Source organism: Delphinapterus leucas, chromosome 7 (genome assembly GCF_059928025.1).
Source record: "Delphinapterus leucas isolate spDelLeu-1000000601 "Yukka" chromosome 7, BTC_Dleu_Yukka2, whole genome shotgun sequence".
NCBI classification, from domain to species: domain Eukaryota; kingdom Metazoa; phylum Chordata; class Mammalia; order Artiodactyla; family Monodontidae; genus Delphinapterus; species Delphinapterus leucas.
In genome coordinates, this window is record NC_143135.1 from 26,736,129 (window position 1) to 26,763,690 (window position 27,562).

The following is a 27,562-nucleotide window of genomic DNA, read 5'->3' on the forward strand; positions in this document are numbered from 1 at the left end:
ATGTCTTTTTTCTCTATAAAGAAAAATAATTTAATCTTGAATTTTAAAACACTAACATCTTCCCTATCTGAGCCAACATATATGTGTAATAGAGCATGCTTTCAAAGTGAACTATTATTAAATTGTCTAGAAATACATATTCTAACCATTGGTTTTCTGGAGCTAAATCTCCCTCTTGTTTTATCACCACCTCAGTGAACAATGAGAAACAATTTGAGGTGACATGTGCTTGGTAAATGATGCAGAGGCCACCATGGGCTTCTGTGGAGTTTTGTCATAGATGATTCCAAATGTTAATGCTCACTAAAACGCACATCTTTTTAAATTTCTTCTTAAATTATTCTACTATCACTTAAAGTGATATCTTCACAGAAATCATAATTTTAAATACACTGAATGAAGACAAAACAACCAAGCTGTGTAAAAGACTAACTGTAAGGGGAATGGCCAACTTCAGTCTCAATAGTTCTTCAGGTATGCCTTTTAAGCATAGTATGCATCATTTCCTACTGTTCCTGGACCCAGAAGCTGATAATTTGGCTATGTTTATCATGTAGGATTTCATCCACTTTTCTCCTATTCTGGATCTTCACCTTCCAAGGTTATTCTGAAAGCTCCCATGAAGGAATCATCAAATGCTTTTGCTAGTCCAGTTGATCACACTTTTTATGTACTTTCATCTGCCAAGGCTGCTCTTTGCAATCGCACAGAACAATTCCAAATTGCAAATTCAACTGCAAAACTCACATGACCAGTTTCTAAACATTCCTGCAAAAATAATAGCTTCATGTAGCTGTTACTCACTATTTTCTCTCATAAGGATAAGGACTATTTCTATCTTTACAGTGATAAAAAACCCTTAATTTAAATAAGTATCTAAGAACATCCTATACTTTTAAGATGAACTGTAGCTGCTTATAACTGATTCATTGGCTGTAGCTGGGATGCTTCTTTATCGTCTTCACTGTCAAGTTTACTTTAGGGAGTACCAAGGACAATAACATTTATGATAATTCTTGATTTCATGTTGTATATGTCTTTCAATGTCTTGGCATTTTCACTTGTTATCAAAAAGCCCATATATTTGCTGACTGAACAGATGCTTGAACCACACTAATCCACAGTCTTAATTTAAAATAAAATCTTAAATTGATTATATTTTTAAAATTTTACTAAAGAAGTAAAAATTACAAAAACCAGTTTTCACTGTTTTAATATTATCAGGAATTATTAGTAACAAAACATATTAGTCGTATCAACTACAACAAGAACAACTAATTTGTCCAATAAGAGATGGACACACACACACATATACTGGTTGATAAGCTGGCAATACTGTATTTTCAAAAAATATTATTGAGCTGGGCAAGTCTCCCTGATAAACATGTTCTAATCTATCCCCTTCACAAAGTAGCAGTGAAATCAGTGTCACTAGTGTATTCTATTTTCACAGCAGTAGCTCTTCCTGTTTACTCTGATGAAACTATCATGAACCCCGGGAGCCCCAGTTACACAAAATCTCAAGTTTTCCAGTCATTCACTGCAAATAAGAATTTCTACTCCAGGATTTCATTTGGCAGTTTAGGAGCAGAGTGGCTCATAGGCAAAAACATGATTCCCCTTCTAAGTCAATATAGCTTTGTGACCCAGCTTCCTAAGAGCACTAAGCTAAGAATTTGCCATTAAAAAATATTCCAGTAAACTTGGTTTCGGAAAGGACAGGCTGTTTATCTTCTACTTATCCACACACACTAATAAATTTTTATAAACACCCAGGGAATCTGTACCCCAGGATGAATAATACAGTTATAGGACTGAGTATATAAAATTCTAGAAAACAGTAAGACTTCTTCATTTGCCCAGAGAAACATGTAATTGTGGTATTCATGGCTTCCATTTTAAAAAAAAGGAACTTAATAAAACCTAACCAGAGCAATTCACAGAACTAATCTGAAGAATGGAAAATTAAGCTAGATTTAAGTTTTTAAATTCTATTAATAGGAAAGGGGAAAAAGATATGACTTCATGGTAGGTAAAAGGGAGTGACAGATTTTTCTTTTCCACTTAAGACACAATCAAAAAAGGAGGTTAAACATCAAGCTCCAAGTAGAAGAGTATAACATGTATAACATTAAAATCCTTGCTCTGACAATTTATCATTCCATATAAAGAAACAAAAATAAACATATATTCTAATAGGAATTCATCTTAAGTGTCAACATAGGATGGAAAAAATTATCTCCTTTGACTATATTCCCTGTTATACAGATGGAGAGTAAACAAAAAATCAAAGTAGTTTAAAAAAGAAAACCATATGAAATCTTAAGTACCTAACATCTAATTAGGATAGGAAAATAACTGGAAATGAGTCACATAAGTGGACATCAATAATTGAAGTTTAGAATGAAACAAAAAGATTCCAAACAAAAACACCCACATATATATAGAAAGCCAAGCTGTTATTTCCGAACATCCTATGGTTATTTTCTTATAGGAGGTCCCTAATATTTTTCCTGATTGTAATCAAGAGAAAAAAATAATTCCAACCTTCATTCCAAGACATTTCTTCAAGATATACTCGAGCATCTACTGGTCCCATATTTCTTAGATCATCTTCTGTAAAATACAGAATGAGACACTTAATTTTGATACTTAAATCATAACCATGAAGAATGCTAAGAAGGCAAGTCCAGCCTGGTCACTACAATTCTAATTATATAAAAACTTAGCTTACTATATTTGTGACTAAGAAAGACAGTGTGGAGTCAGGTAAAAAAAAACCTATATTTGAACCTCAGTTATAATATTTTACTAGCTTTTTAACCTTATGTATATCAAATTATCTACTTTAGAAGGGTCATTCTGGACTGAATAATGTCCCACCTCCCAAATCCTTATGTTGAAGCCCTAACTCCCAACATTCTGTATTTGGAAATAAGCCTTTTAGAAGGTAATTAAGGTTAAATGAGGTCATAAGAGTGGGGTCCTAATCTGAAAGAATTGATGGCCTTACAAGAGGATGAAGAGAGAGGTCTCTCCCCACTCACACATGCACAGAGGAAAGTATCATATGAAGACACAGCAAGAAAGTGGTCCTTTGCAAGCCAGAAAGAGACCTGACCAGGATTCTCATCAACTTGCACCTCAATCTTGGATTTTTCAGCCTCCAGCACTGTGAGAAATAAATTTCTGTTGTTTAAACCACCCAGTCTATGGCATTTTGTTATGGCAGACGGAGCAAACTAATACAAGGGTGTTCTTCCAATCAACTGAGATCAGGCTAAAAGTGCCTTAAAGAATAAGGCTCTAACCAAATTTAAGGGGGCTTTTAGTCATCTGATTTTTAATTCCTCACAACAGAGTAATAGGTAACTTAAAGGAATAATTATTTTAAAATATTTTAATAGCCACGCAACACAACCTTTCTGTGTTGATGTTCCACTGCTGTTTCCTGGGCCAAAGTTTTCCCTACGGAGGGAAGGTCCAAAGAAACCGGGAATGCCACCTAAATTTAGTAGGAATATGGTCTAGGTAGTATAAGCATGCACTCTTACTTAAAGCAAGTGTACTGTAGGACAAAGAAAGCAACTATATATGAGAATCACTTGTCTTTGTTTTTAAAGGCACGCTGTACTTCCTGTATGCTTGTATTGTTCTTCTAGAAGTCAATGCTTAAAAGAAACTACTAAAATCCACCCCCAACCCCAATGAAATTTTCTTTAGCTGTCTCACTAGTCTCTTGTTCACTTGCTGAGAATGCTTCCCTTTGTTCCGTTGTGTGAATGCCTGCGATTTAATTATATTTAATAACTGCCTGTTCAAAATTTATTGGTGAGTTACACAATTTTAAAATAGATGAAAAGATTATACAATATTTTGAACTCACCATGCTTTTCTATTAAGGTATGTCAAATATTATATCATTTCATATTTACTGGGTACTAAGTCTATTAAACTGTTCTAAAACCCAAAGATAAAGACTTCTGCGAAGTGGTCAGGGGTGGTTCTTCCATCTCTGTGTGTCCACTGAATAGCCTATGCAAAGTGTATCCGTATGCGAGGTAGTTTCTGAACAAAACAATTTAATTTCCACATTCTATATAAAGTTTACTTGGTTATAGTTTATTCAGTATTCCAAATTAAAAAAAATTCTATCTAAAAGTCTCATGGACTTTTATCACATGTTTCAATTTCTTACTCAGAAGGACCAAGATAATCTGCTTGAATGCAGAAATGAAACACTGTTTTAGAATTGAAGAATGGGGGTAATTGGCACTTAATAGAGCTTGGTTAGGGGAAATATATTCCAGGGTATCTTACAGATATCTTAAGTAATTTTGAAATCAGAGCAAATCAGACAAGGCAGAGGTAATGACAAGATGAATAAACCTTAATCTAACCTATCTTGGACACCTGTAATACATTAATTGTTAAAAAAGACAACCCATTCATAAGTATCCATTATGCCATGTTTATTTTAAAATAATTAATGAGGAATAACTGGCAAATATAACTGCCAAGCAAGTCAGGTTTGTATTGTTCTGCTTCTCTACTAGGAAGCTATTGTTATTCTCCCTAGTTACTATTTCATGTGGAACCCTTTCTATTATTCCACCTACTCCAAAAAGTGGCTTTTACATTTTCATTATTTTTTTCCTCTTTCTGTACAGGAACTTTATTGTAGCTAACTACTTCTTAGTTGAAAGATCAGTTTAGGCCATATCTCATGGTAAAAGGGAAAGAAAACAGAACATAAAAATGGTTAGTACTTTACCCAAGGTCAGAGTTAAAAGGAGTATATTAAAATTTCTCCTGTTCTGTGCCTATCTAAACATCTACATATTGACCTGATTATTCAATACTATATGCACACAGTCCAAGTTCTGTGGGGATTCTGGTTTTAAAAGTCAGTATCTGGGCTTCCCTGGTGGTGCAGTGGTTGAGAGTCTGCCTGCCGATGCAGGGGACACGGGTTCGTGCCCTGGTCCGGGAAGATCCCACGTGCCGCGGAGCGGCTGGGCCCGTGAGCCATGGCCGCTGAGCCTGCGCGTCCGGAGCCTGTGCTCCGCAACGGGAGAGGCCACAGTGGTGAGAGGGCCGCGTACCAGCAAAAAAAAAAAAAAAGTCAGTATCTGACACAAGAGTGAACACAGGCTTCCCCTGCTATCTGAAAGTACAGCTTTCCTATGAAACCTCTTGTAAGGCAAAATAGGTAAAGCAAAGAAGAAATTACCTCAAGACATATCTTGCTAACGGATGCACAAAATAATTCAAGATAAAGCACAGATGCTCACAGACACAGTTCAAGGCTATGATGGCTTGATGCTGAATGTAGTTCCCAGGGAGAGAGGTTGGCAGTGCCACTCTGGCCGCTTGGGGCTCTCCGCAAAGCAAATGCTGAACACTGTTTTCACTTTTCACCTCTTTTCATAAAGGTGAACATCCACTTAGGATTTCTTTCCATTAAGTGAAAGCAGGTACTAATGTAGGTCTTTCATGAAAGCAAAGTGGAGTAAAGCAAATTTTTGAAAAGCGGAGGACACCTGCGTACTGTATGATATCCCCGTTATGTGAAGTGTGACAGGCAAAACTATCCTGTGATGTTGGGCGTGGGAGAGTGAGTAGTGACTGGAAAAACCTGCTGGGGCGCTGGTTACTTAGATGGGTGTGTTTACTGTGAAAATCCATCAGGCTGTACACTTAGGATTGGTGCATTCCTCTGTATGTATGCTATACTTCAATAAAAAGGTTTAGGGATAGTGTTGAAACTCTCATGGCTATATTTTTAAATAGAAATAAGGAAAGAAAAGTTAGGGGAACGAAGTAAAGCGCTCCGTAAGAAAGTGTGTATCCTTTGAAAGGACCATAATCTAACAACTTCTGCAAAAGGCTGAGGGTGATTAAGTCAGGGGGAAATTGGATGCCTGGAGAACTGTATGATGAGCGGAGAGGGTACTCACAAGGGAAAGGTGAATCTAAATGCGCGGGGGCGGGGGGCAGGGAGGAGACCACCATCTTTTGTTGAGAGGCAGGTGTCCAGCGAATGGGGCAACAGCAACTCCCCGCCCCCCACTACCATTACAAGGAAGGAGCACAAACTAATCAATGTTTCTTTTTTTTCTTTTTAAACAATGATCTCTGCTTGTCCACCACTGTAGATATAATTAGAAAACTTAATTCCTCCCTAGCCCTTAAAGTAAGGCACAGGAACCCTGTAATTAGCTTTATTATCTACTAATCAGGCACTGCATCTGTAAAAGACATAAGTTCGTTTTCTTTTGAGTTTTACATATTATAAATATTTTTGCTCATTATAATACTGTAATAGGCATCCGAAAATGTAAACCCTATCTTAAAGTCCTCCTTAATATGATACTACCAAAAATCATGAGAAAACAGAAACTGACTTAGAAAGTGATTTAATTAAATAAACAGATCCAAGATTTAAATCTGGAATCTTAGCTACAGAATGGTAGTAATTTTTAAAAAAACCCAAAAACTGCCCTTTGGAAAGAAGAGCGCTGCCTGGCATTTGGTAAACTCCATTTTGAGTCCAATGTCACTACATGATTCCTAATTCTTTTGAAGCGAATGGGTTCAGCTTTTTCTAAGATATCTAGAAACGTTAAGGTCTGTGCACAACCTGTACTGTGCTCACAAGCTTAAGCAAATATGGAGACAAGAAAAACTTCCAGATTTACTTACATGTAGAAAGCAATGCACTATCGTTAAAGAGAGGTTCCCAACCAATATAATGATAAAATCGAATAATTTATGTGGTTACTTGAAAAAGAATCTTTCAACCTTTAGAAGTATAGGCCCTTCTGACCTTGTGTTCTATTGGATTTGTCTGACAACAAGAAGTGAAAGAATTCTGTGGCTCCATTGTCTCAACAGTGGGATCTAAGAAAACACTGGCAGGACTCATCAGAGAGGTTTATGAGCCTGCAATTCAAAGAGATTAAAAGGAAAATCTACGGAGATTCTTTCACACTGAAGAATAACATTAAATAACTATTAGCAGCTTGGTTCAGTAAAGCTTACTAGAGCTCTCGCTGGGTCATTCACAACTTTCTAAAAGAGGAAAGGTTTTTTTCAGCTCCATTTGGGAATCAATAAATATTCCTTACTTCTTACCAGACAATAGAATTCCAGTCTTTTAAAACTTCCTCCTAATGACAGTAAAATTTCTAAAACAGCTCTTTGTTTGCTGCCTATATAATTACACTTCCTAATCCCAGGAAACCTTTTCTAACTGTAGCTACAATTCAAATAAATAAGTAAAAATAAATAAATAACAGCAACAAAAAGCTACCGAGAAGAGGAATTAAACTTTATTCTTTATGGATGAGATATCTAAAAGTCTCATTCAACCCACTACTGGCCAAAAGATCTAGTCTATCTGCAACTCTGTCCCTACTATTCAAGAGTGGCAATGTTGTGTGTTACTCAAGTGATCAAGTCCCCAGAACGCTCTCATTTAGCAGTTAGTGCATTGTATTTATTTTTATGCCATTTAAAACAAAGTTCATTTCAAACTTACAGAAGTCATCTATGTGTGTTAAAAGCAATCACAGTATTTTCCTTTAGGTCTAAATTAGTATCTTGCTGCTTTAAAACCATGTAGTTTAATTTTAAACAATCACCTCCTTCTTAAAAATCATTTCAGTATACATAATTAAGTCTTTCATATAGGAAATAACTTGAAGGACATCAGTTCCTTGTCCTTAATAGTCTCTGTTCTTAGAACAGTCTCTACCTTGATAAGAGATTCAGAATCAGGCAACATTTAACTTGAAACCTATTCATTAAATCATAAAGCTCTATAATTCTTTCCCAGATGAAATTAAAGAGTCACAACTGCAAGGCTTTCCATACTGCATAAAAACTACAAACTTGGAGCTTAATTATGGACTTGAAGAACTACGGTTCTTTCATAAGCTGAACAGAAACCCAGTGCTCATGAAAGGTACCAAATGAAACCCGGAAATTGAATTTCATGTTTCACTGCAGAAAGGCAGAACACAGTAGCAGAAGTAAGCCTGGCCTCTCACTCTGACCCTCAAATATGCCTCATTCCTGACTATCTGGAACTAAAATAGTAGGTTGTACACACCTATTCAGAACTTGGCAGCCTAGCACAGTGATTAAGAGTCAGAGAACGCCTTTGAGTTTCCCCTCTTATCAATTACTAGCTATGTGCCCTTAGTCAAATTACTTAAACCCTCTGGGCCTCAGACTCCTTCTCTGGAAAACAGATATTAAAATCTTCCTTACAAGGTTGTTAAACAATGATTAAAAGACAATTGCCATAGTTCTAGTGCTCAACAAATGGCAGCTATTTTAACTGTTATTATTAACTCATAATGTTTGTGTTGACCTGTCTAAGACCACAGGAAAATGACTCAATTATTGCATGGTTGGGGGGTGGGGAGTGGGGGGAGCCTCGAGTACCACAGTGTAGGACGGCAGCAACTTTCACCTTGTCTGGATTTGTAACAGGGTTAAGAAGTTTGATGTACTTTACTATTGTCAGTCCCATTAAAATTGATCTATTATTATCAAAGCCATAGTCCATATTATTATTTAGTCCTTCCAAAGTATCAAACAGAACTGAAAGATGGGGGAAAAAAATCAAAATACTTTATGGATTAAATTCAGAGGTTAGACATAATGACAGTAGATTAGAAAGTCAGGGGAGGCTTTCTTTTGTGGGGGGTGGAGCTAGGAAGACTAGAGCTGCAACTTGAACAAAGAATAAGCTGTGAAGAATCAGAATGCAAGGGTATTCTGAGTAACAACAAACAGTATAAGCAGATGTGTTTGGGAACCCCTAAATGAATGGGGAGAAGATTCACATTAGGTTTGTGATTGGTGACAAGGCTGGAAGAAGTAATTAGGGACAAACTTAAGAGCTTCTGTCGCATTTAAATTCCATGTGAATGGGTAAATGTTGTGTTAGGGAGTGGGTAGTTATATAAGTTCTTAAACAAGAGTAAGAATAAAGAAAGCTAGACCAATCAAAATGTAAATGACTATGGGAGAAGGCCAATTAGCAGCTGTGGAAGTAACTTGAGTCTATGTTATAATCCGGGTATGGTCTATTGTGGTAGCTGTGAGAATAAAAAGATCACTTAGAGGGAAAAAAAAACACATTGAAGAAGAAATGCCAACACTCATTTTTAGTTCATTGGCTATATATTGAGCAAACCAGAAGTAATCAGAGTGTAATATGAAAGAAAGATTTCAAGTCTGAGGGTTAAAAACAAGCAATGAGAAAGGTGGACCCAGTCTTGGTTTTGAACCCATTGATTTCAGTCGGGTCAAGTACCCGAGTAGAAATTGGGAAACAGGTTAAAGATGGAGACACAAACTTCCTAAAATCCTACATTTTCTCTGTTATTAAATCAAAACTTCCAATTATGTCCAAGTATTACAGGATTATAACTATAATCTTGCCCATAGGTTTCTATAGCATTATTTGAAACTAGCCAAATTTTTATTCAAAATCATTGAGAAATGATCTTAAAATACATTGTCATTGCAAAAGCAGTTATTTGTATTCAAGTAAAAGTAACAAATAATGCGAGTAGTCACCTTCTTATGACAAAGAAGATGAAGCAAGAGGACCCTCACAGAAAGTTTTATCTATATTATCTTCCTTCTCTGAAGAAATGCAAGTCCCTAACTGTCTAGATGGATTTTCTGCATCATTTCACATACTTACTTTTCCCAGAAACAGTCACCAAAAAAACATGCTTCCTGATGCTTATCTTCAAGTTTTACCTGAAGCACATTTTTATAGCCAATTTTCAAATTCCTAAAATCAAATGGAAAAACTGATATGACCATAAATGGAAACCCTAATCTGACTAATACAAGTATTTTATAAGGGTCAGTTTTAGCACATAATTTACACAAACATCCACTGGCCTTAAGTCATTATTTGAAACAGATAACCCAAATTCATATTATCTACATTTAAAAGTATTAATTCGCTTTTTATGGAGTTAATCAGTCTTTAGTGTTAACTTGCTTTTCAGCAAGTACTTTTATTTTAAATTTAAGAAATTACATGTTGATTCAGTTCTCTGACACATAAATGTTGGTGGGGTTTTAAGGTACGTTCCTCATCTGGTCCAAGATTTACTTATTTATCTCCCATTCTCAAATATTTATCCTAATAAAGGGATGGAGTGAACTGCATAATACAACAACTGAAACGACCTTTTGTATCTAGGTAAGGAGAGTATAGCTGATTAGCTTTAAGTAAAGACACTAACTTTACAACGTTTGGCTCAATCCTCTTCAGAGCCCAGCTGTCTTGGGTATCCAAGCACTTGGCCAATTGTGTATCATGAAGGCGCCACATCACCAAAATAATTCACTAACAGAGAAACAAGGTACATCTTAATATAAAACAATATACCAGCAAGGACTCCAGACACAATCCACTTATTTTTTTACAACATAATTTAATTTGACTGACTTCATTTGAAGGTCTGTTCCTCTTCAGATCACAGTGAAGTAACCTAACTCATAAACTGTGTCACTCCATACAGCCACCTAGACATCAGAGATCTGTGTGACTCACATTACAAAGCTATTGAATCACGATCCCTATTTTTTTCATGATATACTTCTGACATGTTTCTAAATGCGCTTAATGTATGAGAAAACTCCCCACAAGAATTATAAAGGCACAAAAATCTCAATAGATATTATTCATATGAACATTTTATAAATCCTAAAAAGATTTTCCAAAGTGTTCATCTGGTTGTCTGAAGTGCAAAGCCTAACCTTGAATAACTACATGCCTTTCAAGGGAACATGGGAAGCAGTCTGGAAGCATCCTTACAAACAATAAGGTAAATATGTCCAACTGGAACTTACTGATTAAATTCACTAGTTAACATTGCTTTCAAAATGCATAATATCTAGAAACTGAATATTACTAATCTTTTATTAGGTTTACTTTTCTAATGAGCCTGGCCAACACTGCCCTAAAATGTCAACCAAGAATACAGAAGTGTAAATGAGGGAGAAAAAACACAGGTACTTTACTTTAGGTCACCTATCCTAGACTATTTCTTTTGATAATTCTTTTGTGAAGCAAAAAATATGGATTTCAAGGGCTCCTTTAAACGATCTTTTACAGAAATAAATGGTTGTAGGTAATATTATGAGGCTTTCCTTACAAAAGAGCACCAACTTTGAGCTGTGAAATATGAGAAAGTGTTCAACATCCGCCAATAAAACATCTCCTGCCTCCTTTCCAAGTATACAGAACGCAAACTTATTTTATACTATACGTTAATGCAGGGCAGGAAACAAACATATTTAAAGCACACACCATGAAAAGAAAGTTCTATAATGAACTATCACCACATGCAAAAAGGGTTCTGTATAACAAAGCTATTTCCATGTCCCCAGGGGTTGACCCAGAAAAAAAGAGTGCTTTGACCTGGTTATAACAACTCTCTCTCTTGGTAACCTATCCTGGTCTTCAACAAATTATCACTCTCAAAGTTTTTCCTTCTATCAAATCTAAATCCTCAGTGTTAGAAGTTCAAGTTCATTTCCTTCTTTCAAGGAGCTATTTATTGAAGATGGGTAAAGAAGTAAAAATTAATGTCGGTAATCAAGAGAAATGACAATACAAAACCAGGTTTATTATGAGATTTTTGAAATAGCTCTAGTATGAAAGGCTTAAAACCAGCAAGTTGTATCTGGATAAGAAACTTCTATTCCTTATCTAAACAGCAAGCCAATTTCAATTTAAAACTGAAACAAAGCATTCTCACTATTTGGAGCCTCTGGTAATGAAGGAAATATTTAGTACTTAGATCTGAGGTACTAAAATGTCATGAAAATTTGTATTTCTACTGTCCTTCTAGAAAAGCTCACCCGCCTGAAAAACATGCAAAGCAGACAGACATCATATAAATTCCCAGAAGATCTGCCTATTTATTGGAATCTTGAATCAAGCCCAATCTCACTGTATTTGGTTTGTCTAAACTTTGTTGTGACCTCGTTAATGAGTTATAAGAATCTCCTGAGATGCAGTAGGCTAGAGCTCCTTCCATTAAAACCTCTAAACCAAGGATTCAAAGCTCAAAAGAAATCCACATTTCCAAAGACTTCTCAAAGGCAATGAGAAAGGCTTGAAGATGTTGGTTATTTGTTCTTCTAACATCTCTTAAACCTCCTTCATGTAATTCTACTGCTCCCTCTAACCCTGCTTCCTATTTCTCCCATTTCTGGTCTTACTCACCCAATACCCTAGCAAGGGAGAATATTTTTTGATTCCTGATCTCTCCCTACCTCTTTTCTCTGTCGGACAGTAGGTTTCTAGTCAGTTTCACTGATAAGTTTTTTTTTTTTTTTTTTGCCGTATGCGGGCCTCTCACTGTTGTGGCCTCTCCCGTTGCGGAGCACAGGCTCCGGACGCGCAGGCTCAGCGGCCATGGCTCACGGGCCTAGCCGCTCGGCAGCATGTGGGATCTTCCCGGACCTTCCCGGACCGGAGCACGAACCCGTGTCCCCTGCATCGGCAGGCGGACTCCCAACCACTGCGCCACCAGGGAAGCCCACTGATAAGTTCTTAATAGTACCAAGCTGTGGAGTGGCAAAAATGCAGAGCGACAGTGCAAGTACACACCCTATACTCCTTAAGATACAGTTTTGTGGATTATCCTCACCTTAAGCAAATCAGCACCCCAGAATAAAGACTGGTAAAGACGTGCAAAGCACCATGAGAGACTGTCATCTACAGTAGAACTTGGTCACTTTAGAAACATAGGTAACTTCTCACACACAATACATCCATGTTTATTAGTTTCTACACTTTCACAGAAATTTTACCATGTGAAGCAAGGTCAGAAAGATGTATCTATGGATAGAATTCATCCTCAAATGAAACCACCTCTACATTCTTTTGCCGGAAGTGCAAGAATTTACAGAAGAAATACAACATTGGAAAGATGCACATAAATGCACCAAATAGAAGGAGGGAGGACCCAATATTCAAGCCATATTTGAAAATTAATCCAAATTCATTGCAAAGTTATATTTATTGGTTTTTTAAAAAGTACTGTTAAGTTCATCAGTCTTAAAAAAGTAGAAGGGCTTTAGAGATGATTAGTATCATGAAAGTGACTATTAAAAACTAATACCCCAGTACATAAGCAAATTGCTTATGAAGTCTTTCCACAAAGGAATCACACACTAACTGTAAGAAAGACAATTTTACTGATACAACTCCCTCTGAAAACAGATATGGATATTCTATATATATTGTTGGCTTTAACCTATAATGTTGTATCTTAGAAATAAAGCCTTATTTCTCAAATCAAATTTTCATAACCTTAGTAGTAGGAGCCTTACAATCATTTTGTTAGGTTTGATCGTGTACTGGTGCAGGGCATGGGAGGAGATTCAATAATCAAGTACAGAGACAGTGAGCTTTTATCAACACATGTGAGTCAATGCTGAGCCTGGTGCGCTATGGCAGAGTGCAATTGAGTGTTTTCCCCACAGGCTGTGGCTGATTATCGACTCCCCCCATTAGCATGTAGGGTGCATATTGAAGGTTCAGATAGAAGGCTGAGCGACTGCTATCCCAAGGCCAGGGCTGAAAGACAGCCTATCACTTCGTGTAACTGCAGTCCATGTGTGACAAACCTGACCTACATTTGTCCCTTTCTTTCTCACAAGAGCTTGTCACTGTTTTAAGAAGCTATTTTCTAAAATGCACAAAAGAAATGACTTTTAAAAGTGCTTAGGAAATGTGCGTTCCTAAGATATCATTTATAACAATCTTACAAGGAATATAGTTTATCCAGGAGATAATCATGAAAACCTAGCCTACAACAAGTTCAGAGACAGCAAAGAGTGCTTTAAGATGTTATCCTTTATAGTATCTTCCTATAGATTGTCATTTATACAGTATATAGTCTTAAAAGTACTCAATGAAAATTTTAATCAGTACATAATTAAATTTAATAAAAAGTTTTTAAACATAAAAAACATATTAATTAGGAATGTGTAATTAAGCATTTTTCATTAGTTATAAAAAGTAGCTTTCATGGCTTCACAAGAAGCCACATCCTAGTAGCTTTGCTGACTTCTCAATGGATACATAGTAATCACTACTAAGAATAGGGCATAATTAAAAACAGTGACGGGAGGGAAGGAGTAAAGGAGGCAATAACAACTTGGTGCAAATGCTGAAAAGTGTCCCCCAGAAATGGCTGCAGACTGTGCTTCACAGAGCTGCCAATGTGCTGGGGCTCCTCACCACAAGTACCTACCATGCCGCTGCAGGTCATACTCTTTTTTTGTTTCTTCATTCCCTAGAATTTTCCATGCCTGATCAACTTCGATGAACTTCTGTATACATTCCTCCACTGTTCCTGCTGGTACATCTGCACTTTGTTTATCTGGATGATACTGCCAATCAAAAACAAGGGGGGGTGGGGTGATGAGTAGAGAGGGTGGGGGGGTAGGTTAAAAAAAAACTCTAAATCTGAGATTTCGTTAAGAGAGAAGGTAATGAGAAGATGAAAACTAAGATGCCAAGCAACGAAACAACAGTGTTGGGCACCGGAGACAACTGCCAGGTTAATTAGAGCACTGGAGTAGCTATAAATCCACCAGTGACATGATCTGTCACAATGTGCAAAAACAGCGTTTTCTGGATAATTTGCTGATGGAATCACTGGTCTCATGGACAATTTACCCAGAGAGGATGACTAACACAAACAGAAATAGGTACATGCAGACGAGCAGGACCTGATAGAGGAAGAGTACAAACTCTGTACAGAGTATGAAGCTCTCCTTATACAATATGCTTGGCTGTAGATATCATAACAATGGACTACTACTAGCTTTTCTTTTGAAATTACACAATTATTACTTTAAATTAAAACACTTCTCATCTTCTGGCTCAGCCCTGAAGATTTTAAAGTTATAAATCCCCAAACACAAATTTGTATTGAAAATGGTTATTTCAGGGCAGATTTGTAAGAAACAATTTTAAAGAACTCAACAAAACATTTGAATACAAATTAATTGGTTAGTAAATCTTTCTTACACTTGTTTTCATGCTGAACTTTCTCCACACTGCTGGTGATCCTCACTAGCAGAGCAAAGGCTATTGTGATATTTGGTTGCCCAGAAGAACTAATGAACATCATGCAGGCTGGGAGAAAGATTACAGGGCAAACAAAGAGAATCAGGCTTCCATTTTCCCTCTGGGAAACTATTTCTTTTCTTCTCCTCCTATGCCCAAATCTATCAGCTATTAATATTTAAATATTTAAGCTAATTAATATAATGACTGAAGAAAAGGAAACTTAGGCTTTATTGTTTCACTTTTTTAGGCCATGATTTATCAAATGATGCTCATGAAAGTTATTCCCATACTGAGGTTTAAGCAATCCTTAAAGCTAGGATATTACATAATGTACCAAAGCCAAAACAGAGTAGGCTACGTTAAGTTCTCTACCTAACCCATCTTCTAACACTATGTGAAGAAGTTCTGTATAACAAGTTTGGTATGAATCAATGTTATTTCATGCAACATGCTCAAATACACCACTAGTATACATTTAAGATGTATCAATACTTACATGTGAAAACGCAATCTCAGTATGCCGCTAACATTGAGTAAGGCCCTAGAGAAACCATTCTAATCTAGCAGCTGTATCACAGAAGTACAGACTAGAAGATAGGTAATTTCTAATAGGCCACTACAGAAACCAGTAGTGGTTGGTACAATGAACAGAACACAATGGACTAATCAGACACCAACCAGACCAAGAAAGCCCTACAAAACCAAGAATTAGTTCCTGGCTGCCCCAAACTAAAAGCTATCACTAAATTTTGAGTCATATATCAGTTCTATGGTAGTCAAAGCACAATTCAATCATTTTCCCTAATTTGGTATTTTCCTATTATTTTAAATAAGTAATTCACCATCTGAGGCTTTTAGACCTATTCTGTTGTGCTAATAGAATGCAATAAATTTTATGCTGTGATATAGGTTTTAATTAAAAAATGAAAGTTATAGCAAGAAAATAAGTATGTCATTTGGGGTACCAAAATCCTCAGTCCAATCTGCTTTGACAGAAAGTTCCAGAACAAAATGAAGGTCTAAAAAAGATAATATTCTGTGGTAGGCTGATAACAGCCCCCCAAAATATCAGGTCCTAATCCCTAGTTCCTGTAAATGTTACCTCATTTGGAAAAGGGGTCTTTGCAGATGTGAATTAAGTTAAAGATTGGGAAGATTATCCTGAACTGTGCAGGTGGGTCCTAAATATAATCAAAGAATTTTTATAAGAAGGAGGCAGAGGGAGATGTGACACACAGAGGGGAAGGTGATGTGAAGGCTGTGCAGAGAGATTTTAAATATTGGCCTTAAAGACTGGAGTGATGAGACCATAAGCCAAGGAATGCTGGCAGCCACCAGATGCTAAAAGAGACAAGGAATGGACTCTCCCCCTAGAGCCTCTAGAGGAATGGTGGCCCAGTCAATACTTTGATTTTGGCCCAGTTATACTGATTTTGGACTTCTAGCCTCCAGAATTGTGAAAGAATAAATTTCTGTTGTTTTAAGCCACCAAGTTTGTGGTAATTTATTCCAGCAGCCACAAGAAATTATACACAATCTAAATACACCTACAGTTTAAAACTAGAATATAACAGACACAACTTCTAAAGATATTTCAATTAAAGGTCTATTAATAAAATGGTGTCATTATTATGTACATTTATATATATATATATATGTATATATATATTTGGCCAAGTTGGGTCTTCATTGCTGCACACAGGCTTTCTCTAGTTGCAGTGAGCGGGGGATACTCTTCGTTGCGATGTGCAGGCTTCTCACTGTGGTGGCTTCTCTTGTTGCGGAGCACGGGCTCTAGGCGTGCGGGCTTCAGTAGTTGTGGCACAAGGGCTCAGTAGTTGTGGCACACGGGCTTAGTTGCTCCATAGCATGTGGGATCTCCCCAGACAAGGGCTCCAACCCGTGACCCCTGCATGGCATATGGATTCTTAACCACTGCGCCACCAGGGAAGTCCATTATGCACATTCTTTTTTTTTTTTTTTTTGCGGTACGCAGACCTCTCACTGTTGTGGCCTCTCCCGTTGTGGAGCACACTGTTGTGGAGCACAGGCTCCAGACGTGCAGGCTCAGCGGCCATGGCTCACGGGCCCAGCGGCTCTGCGGCATGTGGGATCTTCCCGGACCGGGGCACGAACCCGTGTCCCCTGCATCGGCAGGCGGACTCCCAACCACTGCGCCACCAGGGAAGCCCTATGCACATTCTTAACTTAAAATATGCAAAGATTCTTTATTGCACACAAAAATCAAGCCTCTAATACTAGGTTCCAAGACTCTCTGATCCCAATGAACGTTAATTTTTCCTACTATTTCTATATTGGAGCCCTCCCATGAGAGGCAGGCTCAAGCATTCACTAGCACCACAAGGACCACAGTCATTTTCCTCTGTTGTCAAGGCTTATTTTATTTTATTTTTTAAGGTTTTTTTTCGGGGGGCTGTGTTGGGTCTTCATTGCTCTACGCAGGCTTTCTCTAGTTGCGGCGAGCGGGCGCTACCCTCCGTTGCAGCGCGGACTTCTCATTGCAGTGACTTCTCTTGTTGCAGAGCACGGGCTCTAGGCGCACAGGCTCAGTAGTTGTGGCGCACGGGCTTAGATGCTCCACGGCACGTGGGATCTTCCCGGACCAGGGCTCGAACCCGTGTCCCCTGCACTGGCAGGAGGATTCTTATCCACTACACCACCAGCAAGTCCCATCAAGGCTTATTCTTTGCTCTTCTTCACTTTGAATCCCACTAGCCAAACTTTCCCACTGTTGAGAGCCCAAAGCTATTCCTACTTCATTCACTCAATGACCAAATGAAAGACAGAAAATCTATAGCATCCTGTGTTCCAGGGTCTGACTTATTAACTGAGGAGCCAGAAACAGCCGCAAAAAGATAGCATAAGCTTTCTTACTTTAGAAAAATGCCAGCTAAATCATACAAACAGCAGGGAGTTCTGAGGAAAACACTCACCAATCAAATATAGAAAATATTGATACTCTTAATTAACAGAATAGGTATATACTAAAATCAATGTTGCAAAGTTCATTTATTTTAACTTCTATTTGCTACCAGTGCTAAACTGAAATGCATTTTGCTGGAATTGGAAGAACTTAAGTCACCTAGAAGCAAGGAACTCAAAATTAAGAAATCAGCAAATCTTTCAACAAACAACTGGAAAATTAAAGTTTAAGAAATTACCAATTGCAATAGCCTCAAGGTCAAAAAAATGGAAAGAAATGGAAAGAAATAATATGTTCATGATGGGAAGATCATGTCCATCTTTCCTAAACTGATACACAAATTTTATGCAATTCCTATAGAATTCCAGTGAGCCACTCTGAAGAAGTAGACAAGATGATGATAATATTTACACGGATAAACAAAGGATCTAGAACAGGCAAAAGAATCTTCAAAAAGTACATAGTTGAAGGACTTACATGATTTCATGACTTAATATAAAGCTATGGTAATCAAGACTGTAGTACTGGCATAAATATATAAAAATAGACAGTGAAACAGAAGAGTCTAGAACTAGAACACATGTATAGGGTCACTTGATTTTCAACAAAGGTGCCAAGGCAGTTCAACTGGGAAAGGACAATCTAGAACAAATGATGTTGAAACAACTGGATGTCCATGTGGAAAAAAATTAACCTCAATCCCAATCTCATTACATACACAAAAATCAATTCAAGAGGAATCATAGATATAAATGTAAAACACAGAACCACAAAGCTTCTAGAAGGAAACACAAGAGAATATCTTTGTCCCTTGGCAGGGGCTGCTTTGACAAAAAGCACGAACTATAATGAAACAAAATGGATAAACTGAACTTCATCAAATTTAAAAATTTTCTGCTCATCAAAGATACCATTAAGAGAGTAAACAGACAAGCCACAGTCTGGGAAAAAAAATACTGGCTAAATAATTATCTAACAGAGGACTTGTATCCAGAATAAACAAACAAACAAACAAAAATCCTATAAATCGGTGGTAAAAGACATACTAATTAAAAATCAGGGGGAAAAACTTGAACAGACGTTTTTCAAAAGAAGACATGAATAGACAATTACACACGAATGTACATTCAAACCTTTTCATTAATTATCAGGGAAATGTAAATTAAAATCATGAGATACTTTTAAACACCTAATGGAATAGCTCAAATAAAAAAGACTGATGACACCAAATGCTGACGAGAATATGGAATAACTGGAACACTCATATGTTGCTGGCAGGAAACAATTTGGCAATTTGTTATAAACAAACACACATATCTACTCTGTGGTCAAGCAATTCCACTTCTGGATAGTTACCTAAGAGAAATAAAACATAAAAATGTATGTCCACAAAGAGACTTATCAAAGAATGTACTAACACTCTTGTTCATACAACCACAACCTGGAACCATAAATGTCTATCAACAGGAGAATGGATAAACTATAGTATATCCATAGGGGAATACTATTCAACAACATAAAAGAAAAAAACTATGATACACTCAATAATAACACAGATGAATATCTAAAACATTATGTTGGGACTTCCCTGGCGGTCCAGTGGTTAAGACTTCACGTTTCCACTGTAGGGGGCATGGGTTCAATCCCTTGTTGGGGAACTAATATCTCACATGCCCTGGTGTGGTCTAAATTAATTAATTAATTAAATATTATGTTGAGCAAAAGAAGCAAGAACAAAGGGTACATAGTATATGATTACATTGATATGAAATCCAAATTCAGGCAAAATTAAATCTATACAGTTGGCCCTCCATATCTCTGGATATGCCATTCTATATAAAGGACTTGAACATCCTTGGTTTTTGGTATCCTCAGGATGTCCTGAACCAATCCCCCAAGAATACCTAGGGATGACTATAGTGATAAAAGTTAAACGTTGGTTTCCAGGTTGGAACAGGGTATAGGGGATATAAGTTAACTAGAAAGGGACATAAGAGAATTTTCTGGAAAAACAGAAATGTTCTATATCTTGTTTGGGGTGGTAGCAACATGGTATCAAATTTCACCAAACTGAACACTTAAGATCCACGCATTTTTCAGTGTATGTTGACCATATCTCATAGAAAAATACCTTCAAATATGTCTAAATGTTTTAAAAGGAATTTAATGAATCTTTCTAAGTCATAAAGGAAAATGAGAAATTTCTTTCAATATTAAACAGAGAAAAGTAAAATAAAAACATAGAAAACTAATGTAAAGACAGATATGAATTAGTGAAAAGTTTGAATTACAGCCTAGTTTATGGAAATATAGTTTTACTTACTTTCAAGTACATATGCCAACCTCCAAAAACTTTAAAACATTTTAAAAAGTTTAGTGTTGCTGAGGAGAGGACTAAAGTACATTCAAAATTAAAATATGATAAATATGTCACAATACTAAAAATACCCAGAGAGTATCTCTCTGTGATTCTTTATTATAATAGGACAAAGCTGTCTATCTCCAACGTTTTAGCAAAGTGCTATTTTACTATTCTTAATTGACTTGACACTCACAACTTTACAGTCTATGTAACTTCCTCACGTGAGGGGAAAACTATTCAATTATATAGACCTATGGTTTTCAAATCCCCAAGCCACTTATTGAGGATAAGAAAAATGAACACAAACAAAAGATTAAAAAACTGTCTTGATACAAAAATAAAGGATCACTCATGACACTACAAAAGATATACAGAAAATAATTTTTTAACAGAATTGGTATGTGCTATATACTTACTATCTAATTGATAACTAATATTTTAATTATGGACTCTTAATTCTGACTAGCTGAGATTTTATGGCAATGGGTTTTTCAATATGGAACATTTTATTTTGACTTTAGATTTTCTCCATAGAGTAAATCCAAGTGCTTTCAAAATTCCTAATTCTGGAGTGACTGTCACATTGTGTCAGCTCAGTGCAACTCAAAATGCGGTCATCAGATTTGCAGCATCAGCATTATCTGAGAGTTCGTTAGAAGATGGCCCCATCTCAAACCTACAGAGCGGGACCCCAGAATCTGTTTCACCAAACTCTCCAGGCAATTATTATGCATGCTAAAGTCTGAGAAGCACACTGTTAGCCTCTACTGCTTAAAACAAAGAATTATTTGCAAGTTAGAAAATGAGTGCTTGATAAAAATTTCCCCTTGACAGATGCATTCCTCCAAATACTAAAAAAAAAAGTGAGTGACACTCCGCAACTGTTAACCTATAACATCACAAAGAAAATTACATTAAGTGTACCAAGTCAGAAATTTTTCGATATTTGATACCTTTTGTTCAGTAATCATAAATGCCAACCTCTTTATTTCATTGTTTGCACAAATGCCAACTTACTTCAGTGATGAAGAAGCTGATGAAATCTGAACAATATGCAAGTGGTATTTTAACCTGTTGAATTTTTTTAAAGAGGGGGGTATAATTTGTATGAGTCTTCAGCTACTGAAGACTGCAATGGTGTCCACTGATAGGTTTAACACAAGTGCCAAGTGTTTTTCTATTAGAAAACACAGAGACAAGTGTTTTTCTACTAGAAGGGGAAAGAAAATTGAAGTATGTGTAAATTGTGAAAAGAGTATATAATACAATACATTGTGAAAATTCTAGCAACTTCTAAAAGTTTTTAGTGAAAATTAATATATTCATTATATTACCAAATGAATCATACTTCCAAATAACCTTTTCTATTCACTAAGCAACGTAAAGTTGAAATGAAATGGTATTTCTTTACAGTGAATGCGTAAGACAGTTTTATGGTAAATTAACCACTACACAATAAGGTAATATTGGACCTAAACAGAGGTCGATCTGCTTAAATGCCTTTCTTACATTCCTTTTTAAAAGGAAATATTGCTTTATTTTACCAATAGCTTGCTACTTAAACGTTAAATCAAACAAAAAGTTAAGGAGGTCATATATTAAGCCTTTACTACACATTTGTGATTATACTGTTTGATTAAAAAAATACTGACTGCAGAAAAAAAAATAACAACTATGAAAAGGACTTCGGGCAAATTTGATTAAACAAAAATTCCCACATCATCATGCTGGTATTATTTGATCTACCAAGGTGGCCCCTGAGCATATAGCACTTTGATTTTTCTCTATACATTAACAATGAGTTTAGTACCATTAACAGAATGCTAGCTCTCATCACTAGTTTCACACTTTCTTGAATTCCAGAACCAAATTTCAAATATCTTCTAAGAGCTATCTTATTAGCACTACAAGTTCAACACATCTAAAACCCAATTTATCATCCAGACTCTAAAATTAGTTCCTTCTCCTGCTGAATTCCTTGTCTGTTAAGATCACCACCGAGCTTAATAAATGCTGAATGAATGCATGAAAGAAAAATACATTTCCTAATAATCCAAGCTACAATATCAGGGTAACCTCCCTTTTTCTCATCCCATTAAGCACCAAATTTTGTAGATTCTACCTACATAATGTTCTTTCTATTCCTAATGACACACCTAGTTCAAACCAACAGTAGCTCCTACCTAGTCTCCAGCATTCATCTTCTAACAGCTCTCCAGTGCATCTACCTGCTTCCAAATTCACTCGCCTTAACTTAAAACCCTGACCATGTTATTCTCCACCTCAAAAATTTTAATTGTCCACATATTTCATAATAAATGAGTCATATTTAATCCTTACAAGTAAAGTCCTCCAATAAAAGAACCCAACCTACCATTCAAGCTTTATCTATTACAAGTATTATAGATATGCCATCTATGTCAGTCTAGTCGTTCTACACATTCTAGACTAGACCTTCAGATATCACCCTTGAACACTCATACCTCTCTGTTTCCGTGTCTTACTTACGCTGTTGTCTCCAATGGAACATCCTCCACTAGTTCAAATGTACCTCTTCCATGAGGGTGTGTTTAATATCCCTAGTCAGAGGGCATCACACTAGTTTTGTATATGTACAACACTGTATCTTAACCATATCTGTATCTCTTGCCAAGCCCCAATAGGACCAATGGTGAATTTCCATAATATCACAGTAGATACACATTTCCAAACAGATTATAATGCAGAATACTACTGAGGAACTTCAAAATGCAGCAAACATATAAACACTGAATAAAAGTTTACTGTGGGTCATTTTTATTTAGACTTCCCATGCTTTTGTGAGTCCAGTCATCACTACATTTTGAGGCACTCATCACCTCTAAAGATAATAAAAACTCATTTCTTTGAACCTCAGTTGTGAAATAAAATTGAAAAGGTCAAGTTGACAGAATTATGCAATAGGCATTAGTAAATATGACCACAGTAATATGTGACAACTAAAATAGCATTCCCCAACATTTTTAGTGGTGAAGAACTGCTTTTGATTTATCAAAGTATTAAATATAGGCTTCATTAAAATATTTCATGAAAATTAAGATTCCTAATCTTTGATAATTTTATAAAAACCAAGGACCTTTTCCCTAAAGTGCTTATCACATCATTGTCTCTCCTCTCAAAAGAACTACAGTTCAGTCAATAAAAGTTAATTCCAAAGCAACTATACCCCAATTAAAAAAGAAAAGTTAATTCCAAATAACTCCATCTCTTTGCTCTTATTCTTTCAACACTATGACAGGTGGCCCTCACCAACACTGCCGAAGCCTTTCCCCACAACTCCACCTTTTCATCTCCTTCTCTCACATAGCACCGTCTTATGCTCGCCTCTCTTCCAATCTCCCCTCAAAACTCCTCCAAAATATGCCCCAGATCCTAAGAGGTCCTGTAGTGTAACACCCGCTGCCCCACCTGAAGTGAACTGGTAGAGTCCTGATTACCTGCTGCAGAGACCAAGGCTCATATCTGAGACCTCACTTTCCTTCCACATCTGACACAAGTGGGATGCCTGAATTTCTGCCTGTAAACCCCATTCTGCCACCACCCACCAGAAAAGAAGAATCAAGTGTGGCTGGAAGGAAAGAGGCCAAGGGCATGAGTGCTCCCCACCACTGGGCCTCTGAGGTTTCTAGAAGTTAAGGATGGAGACAACGGGGTCTCTTAGGCCACTAGTAAAGAACTAGGGTTGTAGGAGAGCAGTTTCTCTCTGCCATTTTGCAACACAACAAACTTCCATAATAGCCTTCTACAGAAGGGTCTACCTGGGAAGAAAATAGATGAGGAAACCAGGAAGGAGTACAGAATCACCTTATCTAATTCTCCTCAGGTTCAAGAAAGTCTTCCTACTACACTTCTTGATCTTGCTTGCCATAATTGGCAATGGTTATTAACCTCTCAAATGCACTATACAACAAGGGGGAAAAAGACTGTCCTTGGATCATCAATCAGAACAGATAGTACAATTATACATATTAAACCCTAACTTTCCATCACTTTGAAAAACTAGAAATTCCTAAGTTGATATATTTAAAAAACAAAACCAAAACAAACAACGCCCCCCCACAAGGACATCTCCTTTCCCAGAATAATCTTCCCTGGTTCATTGCTATCTTCACCTCCCTCAAAGTACGTATCTTTCTATACCTGTTTTTTTTTAAATGCTGAATTACCTATGTTTATTGACAGCTTGTAATTAGCAGACCTCTTAAAAAGTTGTTTTATATTTGAAGAAACTGAAAGACAAAATATCAAGTAATATTATTCAAATGAATAATATGTTGAAATATAGATTTTAAGGGTCAGACACAAGAATTTGTGTGACTAAGGCACAGCTAATCTTACAGAGTAGGACTGTATTATTATAATTAATTTAAGTGAAATTATTAGGATTCAAAGTTAATATAGCCACTCTCCTTTTCAAAAATTATTGGTTTTTCAGATATAAACTTGTGATTTTAATTTTCTCCCATTCTACCAAACCTTGGCTTTTTTTAAAAAATTTTATTGAAGTATACTTGATTTACAATGTTATGTTAGTTTCAGGTGTACAGCAAAGTGATTCAGATATATATACACACACACACACACACACATATATATATTCTTTTTCAGATTCTTCTCCATTATAGGTTATTACAAGATATGGAACATAGTTTCCTGTGCTATATAGTAGGTTCTTGTTGTTTATCTATTTTATATATAGTAGTGTGTATTTGTTAATCCCAAACTCCTAATTTATCACCCCTACCCTGTCCCCTTTGGTAACCACAAGTTTGTTTTCTATGTCTGTGAGTCTATTTCTGTTTGCAAATAAGTTCATTTGTATCATTCTTTTAGATTCCACATATAAGTTATATCATATTATACTTGTCTTTCTCTGTCTGACTTACTTCACTTAGTATGATAATCTCTAGGTCCATCCATGTTGCTTCAAATGGCATTATTTCATTCTTTTTCATGGCTGAGTAATATTCCATGTTACATATATATATATATATATATATATATATATATACACACACACACACACACAACATCTTCTTTATCCATTCCTCTGTCAATGGACATTTAGGTTGTTTTCCATGTCTTGGCTACTGTGAATAGTGCTGCTATGAACATAGGGGTGCATGTATCTTTTCCAATTACAGTTTTCATCATTTCTGGATATATGCCCAGGAGTGAAATAGCTGGTTCATATGGTTCACTTTATTTTTAGTTTTTTAAGGAATCTCCCTACTGTTCTCCACAGTGGCTATACCAACTTACTTTCCCATCAACAGTGTAGGAGGGTTCCTTTTTCTCCACACCCTCTCCAGCATTTATTATTTGTAGACTTTTTGATGATGGCCATTCTGACCAGTGTGAGGTGATACTTCATTGTGGGTTTTTTTTTTTTTAATAAATTTATTTTATTTTATTTATTTGTTTTTGGTTGCGTTGGGTCTTCTTTGCTGCACGCGGGCTTTTGTCTGGCTGCAGCAAGCAGGGGCTACTCTTTGTTGCGGTGCATGGGCTTCTCATAGCGGTGGCTTCTCTTGTTGCGGAGCATGGGCTCTAGGCACGCAGCCTTCAGTAGTTGTGGCACACGGGCTTAGTTGCTCCGTGGCATGTGAGATCTTTCCAGACCAGGGCTTGAACCTGTGTCCCCTGCCTTGGCAGGTGGATTCTTAACCACTGCACTACCAGGGAAGCCCTTCACTGTGGTCCTGATTCACATTTCTGTAATAATTAGCGATGTTGATAGAGCACCTTTTCATGTGCCTGTTGGCCATCTGGACGTCTTCTTTGGAGAAATGTCTACTTAGGTCTCCTGCCCATGTTTTGATTGGGCTGTTTGATTTTTTGATATTGAGCTGTATGAGGTGTTTATATATTTTGGAAATTAATCCCTTGTCAGTTGCATCATTTGCAAATATTTTCTCCCATTCCATAGGTTGTCTTTTCATTTTGTTTGTGGTTTTCTTTGCTGTGCAAAAGCATTTAAGTTTAATTAAGTCCCATCTGTTTATTTTGCTTTTGTTTCCATTACTCTAGAAGACAGATCCAAAAAAATGTTGCTGCAATTTATGTCAGAGTGTTCTGCCTATGTTTTCCTCTAGGAGTTTTATAGTACCCAATTTTACATTAGGTGTTTAATCCATTTTGAGTTTAGTTCTGTATATGGTGTTAAAGAATGTTCTTATTTTATTCTTTTACATGTAGCTGTCCAGTTTTCCCAGCACCACTTATTGAAGAAACTGTCTTTTCTCCATTGTATATTCTTGCCTCCTTGGTCATAAATTAATTGACTGTAAATGAGTGGGTAAATGTAGAAAAAGCTTTTGATAAAATTCAGCATCCATTTTATGATGAACAAACTCTTTGGAAAGTGGGCGTAGAGGTAACATACCTCAACATAATAAAGGCCACATATGACAATCCCACAGCTAACATCATACTGAAAGGTGAAAAGCTGAAAGCATTCCCTCTAAGATCAGGAACAAGACAAGGATGCCCACACTTGCCACTTTTATTCAACGTAGTTTTGGAAGTCCTAGCCACGGCAATCAGAGAAGAAAAACAAATAAAAGAAATCCAAACTGGAAAGGAAGAAGTACAACTGTCACTGTTTGCAGATGACATTATACTATACATAGAAAATCCAAAAGATGCCACCAGAAAACTACTAGAGCTCATCAGTGAATTTGGTAAAGTTGCAGGATACAAAATTAATACACAGAAATCTGTTTCATTTCTATATACTAACAATGAACTATCAGAAAAAGAAATTTAAACAATCAAATTTACCATCACATCAAAAAGAATAAAATATCTAGGAGGGGCTTCCTTGGTGGCGCAGTGGTTGAGAGTCCGCCTGCTGATGCGGGGGACACGGGTTCGTGCCCCGGTCCGGGAGGGTCCCGCATGCTGCGGAGCGGCTGGGCCCGTGAGCCATGGCCGCTGAGCCTGCGCGTCCGGAGCCTGTGCTCCACAACGGGAGAGGCCACAACAGTGAGAGGCCCGCGTACCGCAAAAACAAAAAAAAAATCTAGGAATAAACCTACCTAAGGATGCAAAAGGCCTGTACACTGAAAACTGTAAAACA

At 36.8% G+C, this 27,562-nt stretch overlaps 1 protein-coding gene across 3 annotated transcripts in view; it reads right to left on the minus strand.

The window, feature by feature from the left end:
• DNAJC24 (DnaJ heat shock protein family (Hsp40) member C24) overlaps positions 1–27,562 on the minus strand; it is a 70,343-nt gene that overhangs the window by 10,502 nt on the left and 32,279 nt on the right. For all 3 annotated transcript variants that reach the window (XM_022583711.3, XM_022583713.3, XM_022583712.3), the window contains exons 3-4: positions 14,313–14,451; positions 2,548–2,616 (exon numbers count right to left, since the gene is read on the minus strand). In XM_022583711.3, the coding sequence (XP_022439419.1) occupies positions 2,548–2,616; positions 14,313–14,451 (208 nt within the window). The remainder of the gene's footprint in view (positions 1–2,547; positions 2,617–14,312; positions 14,452–27,562) is intronic.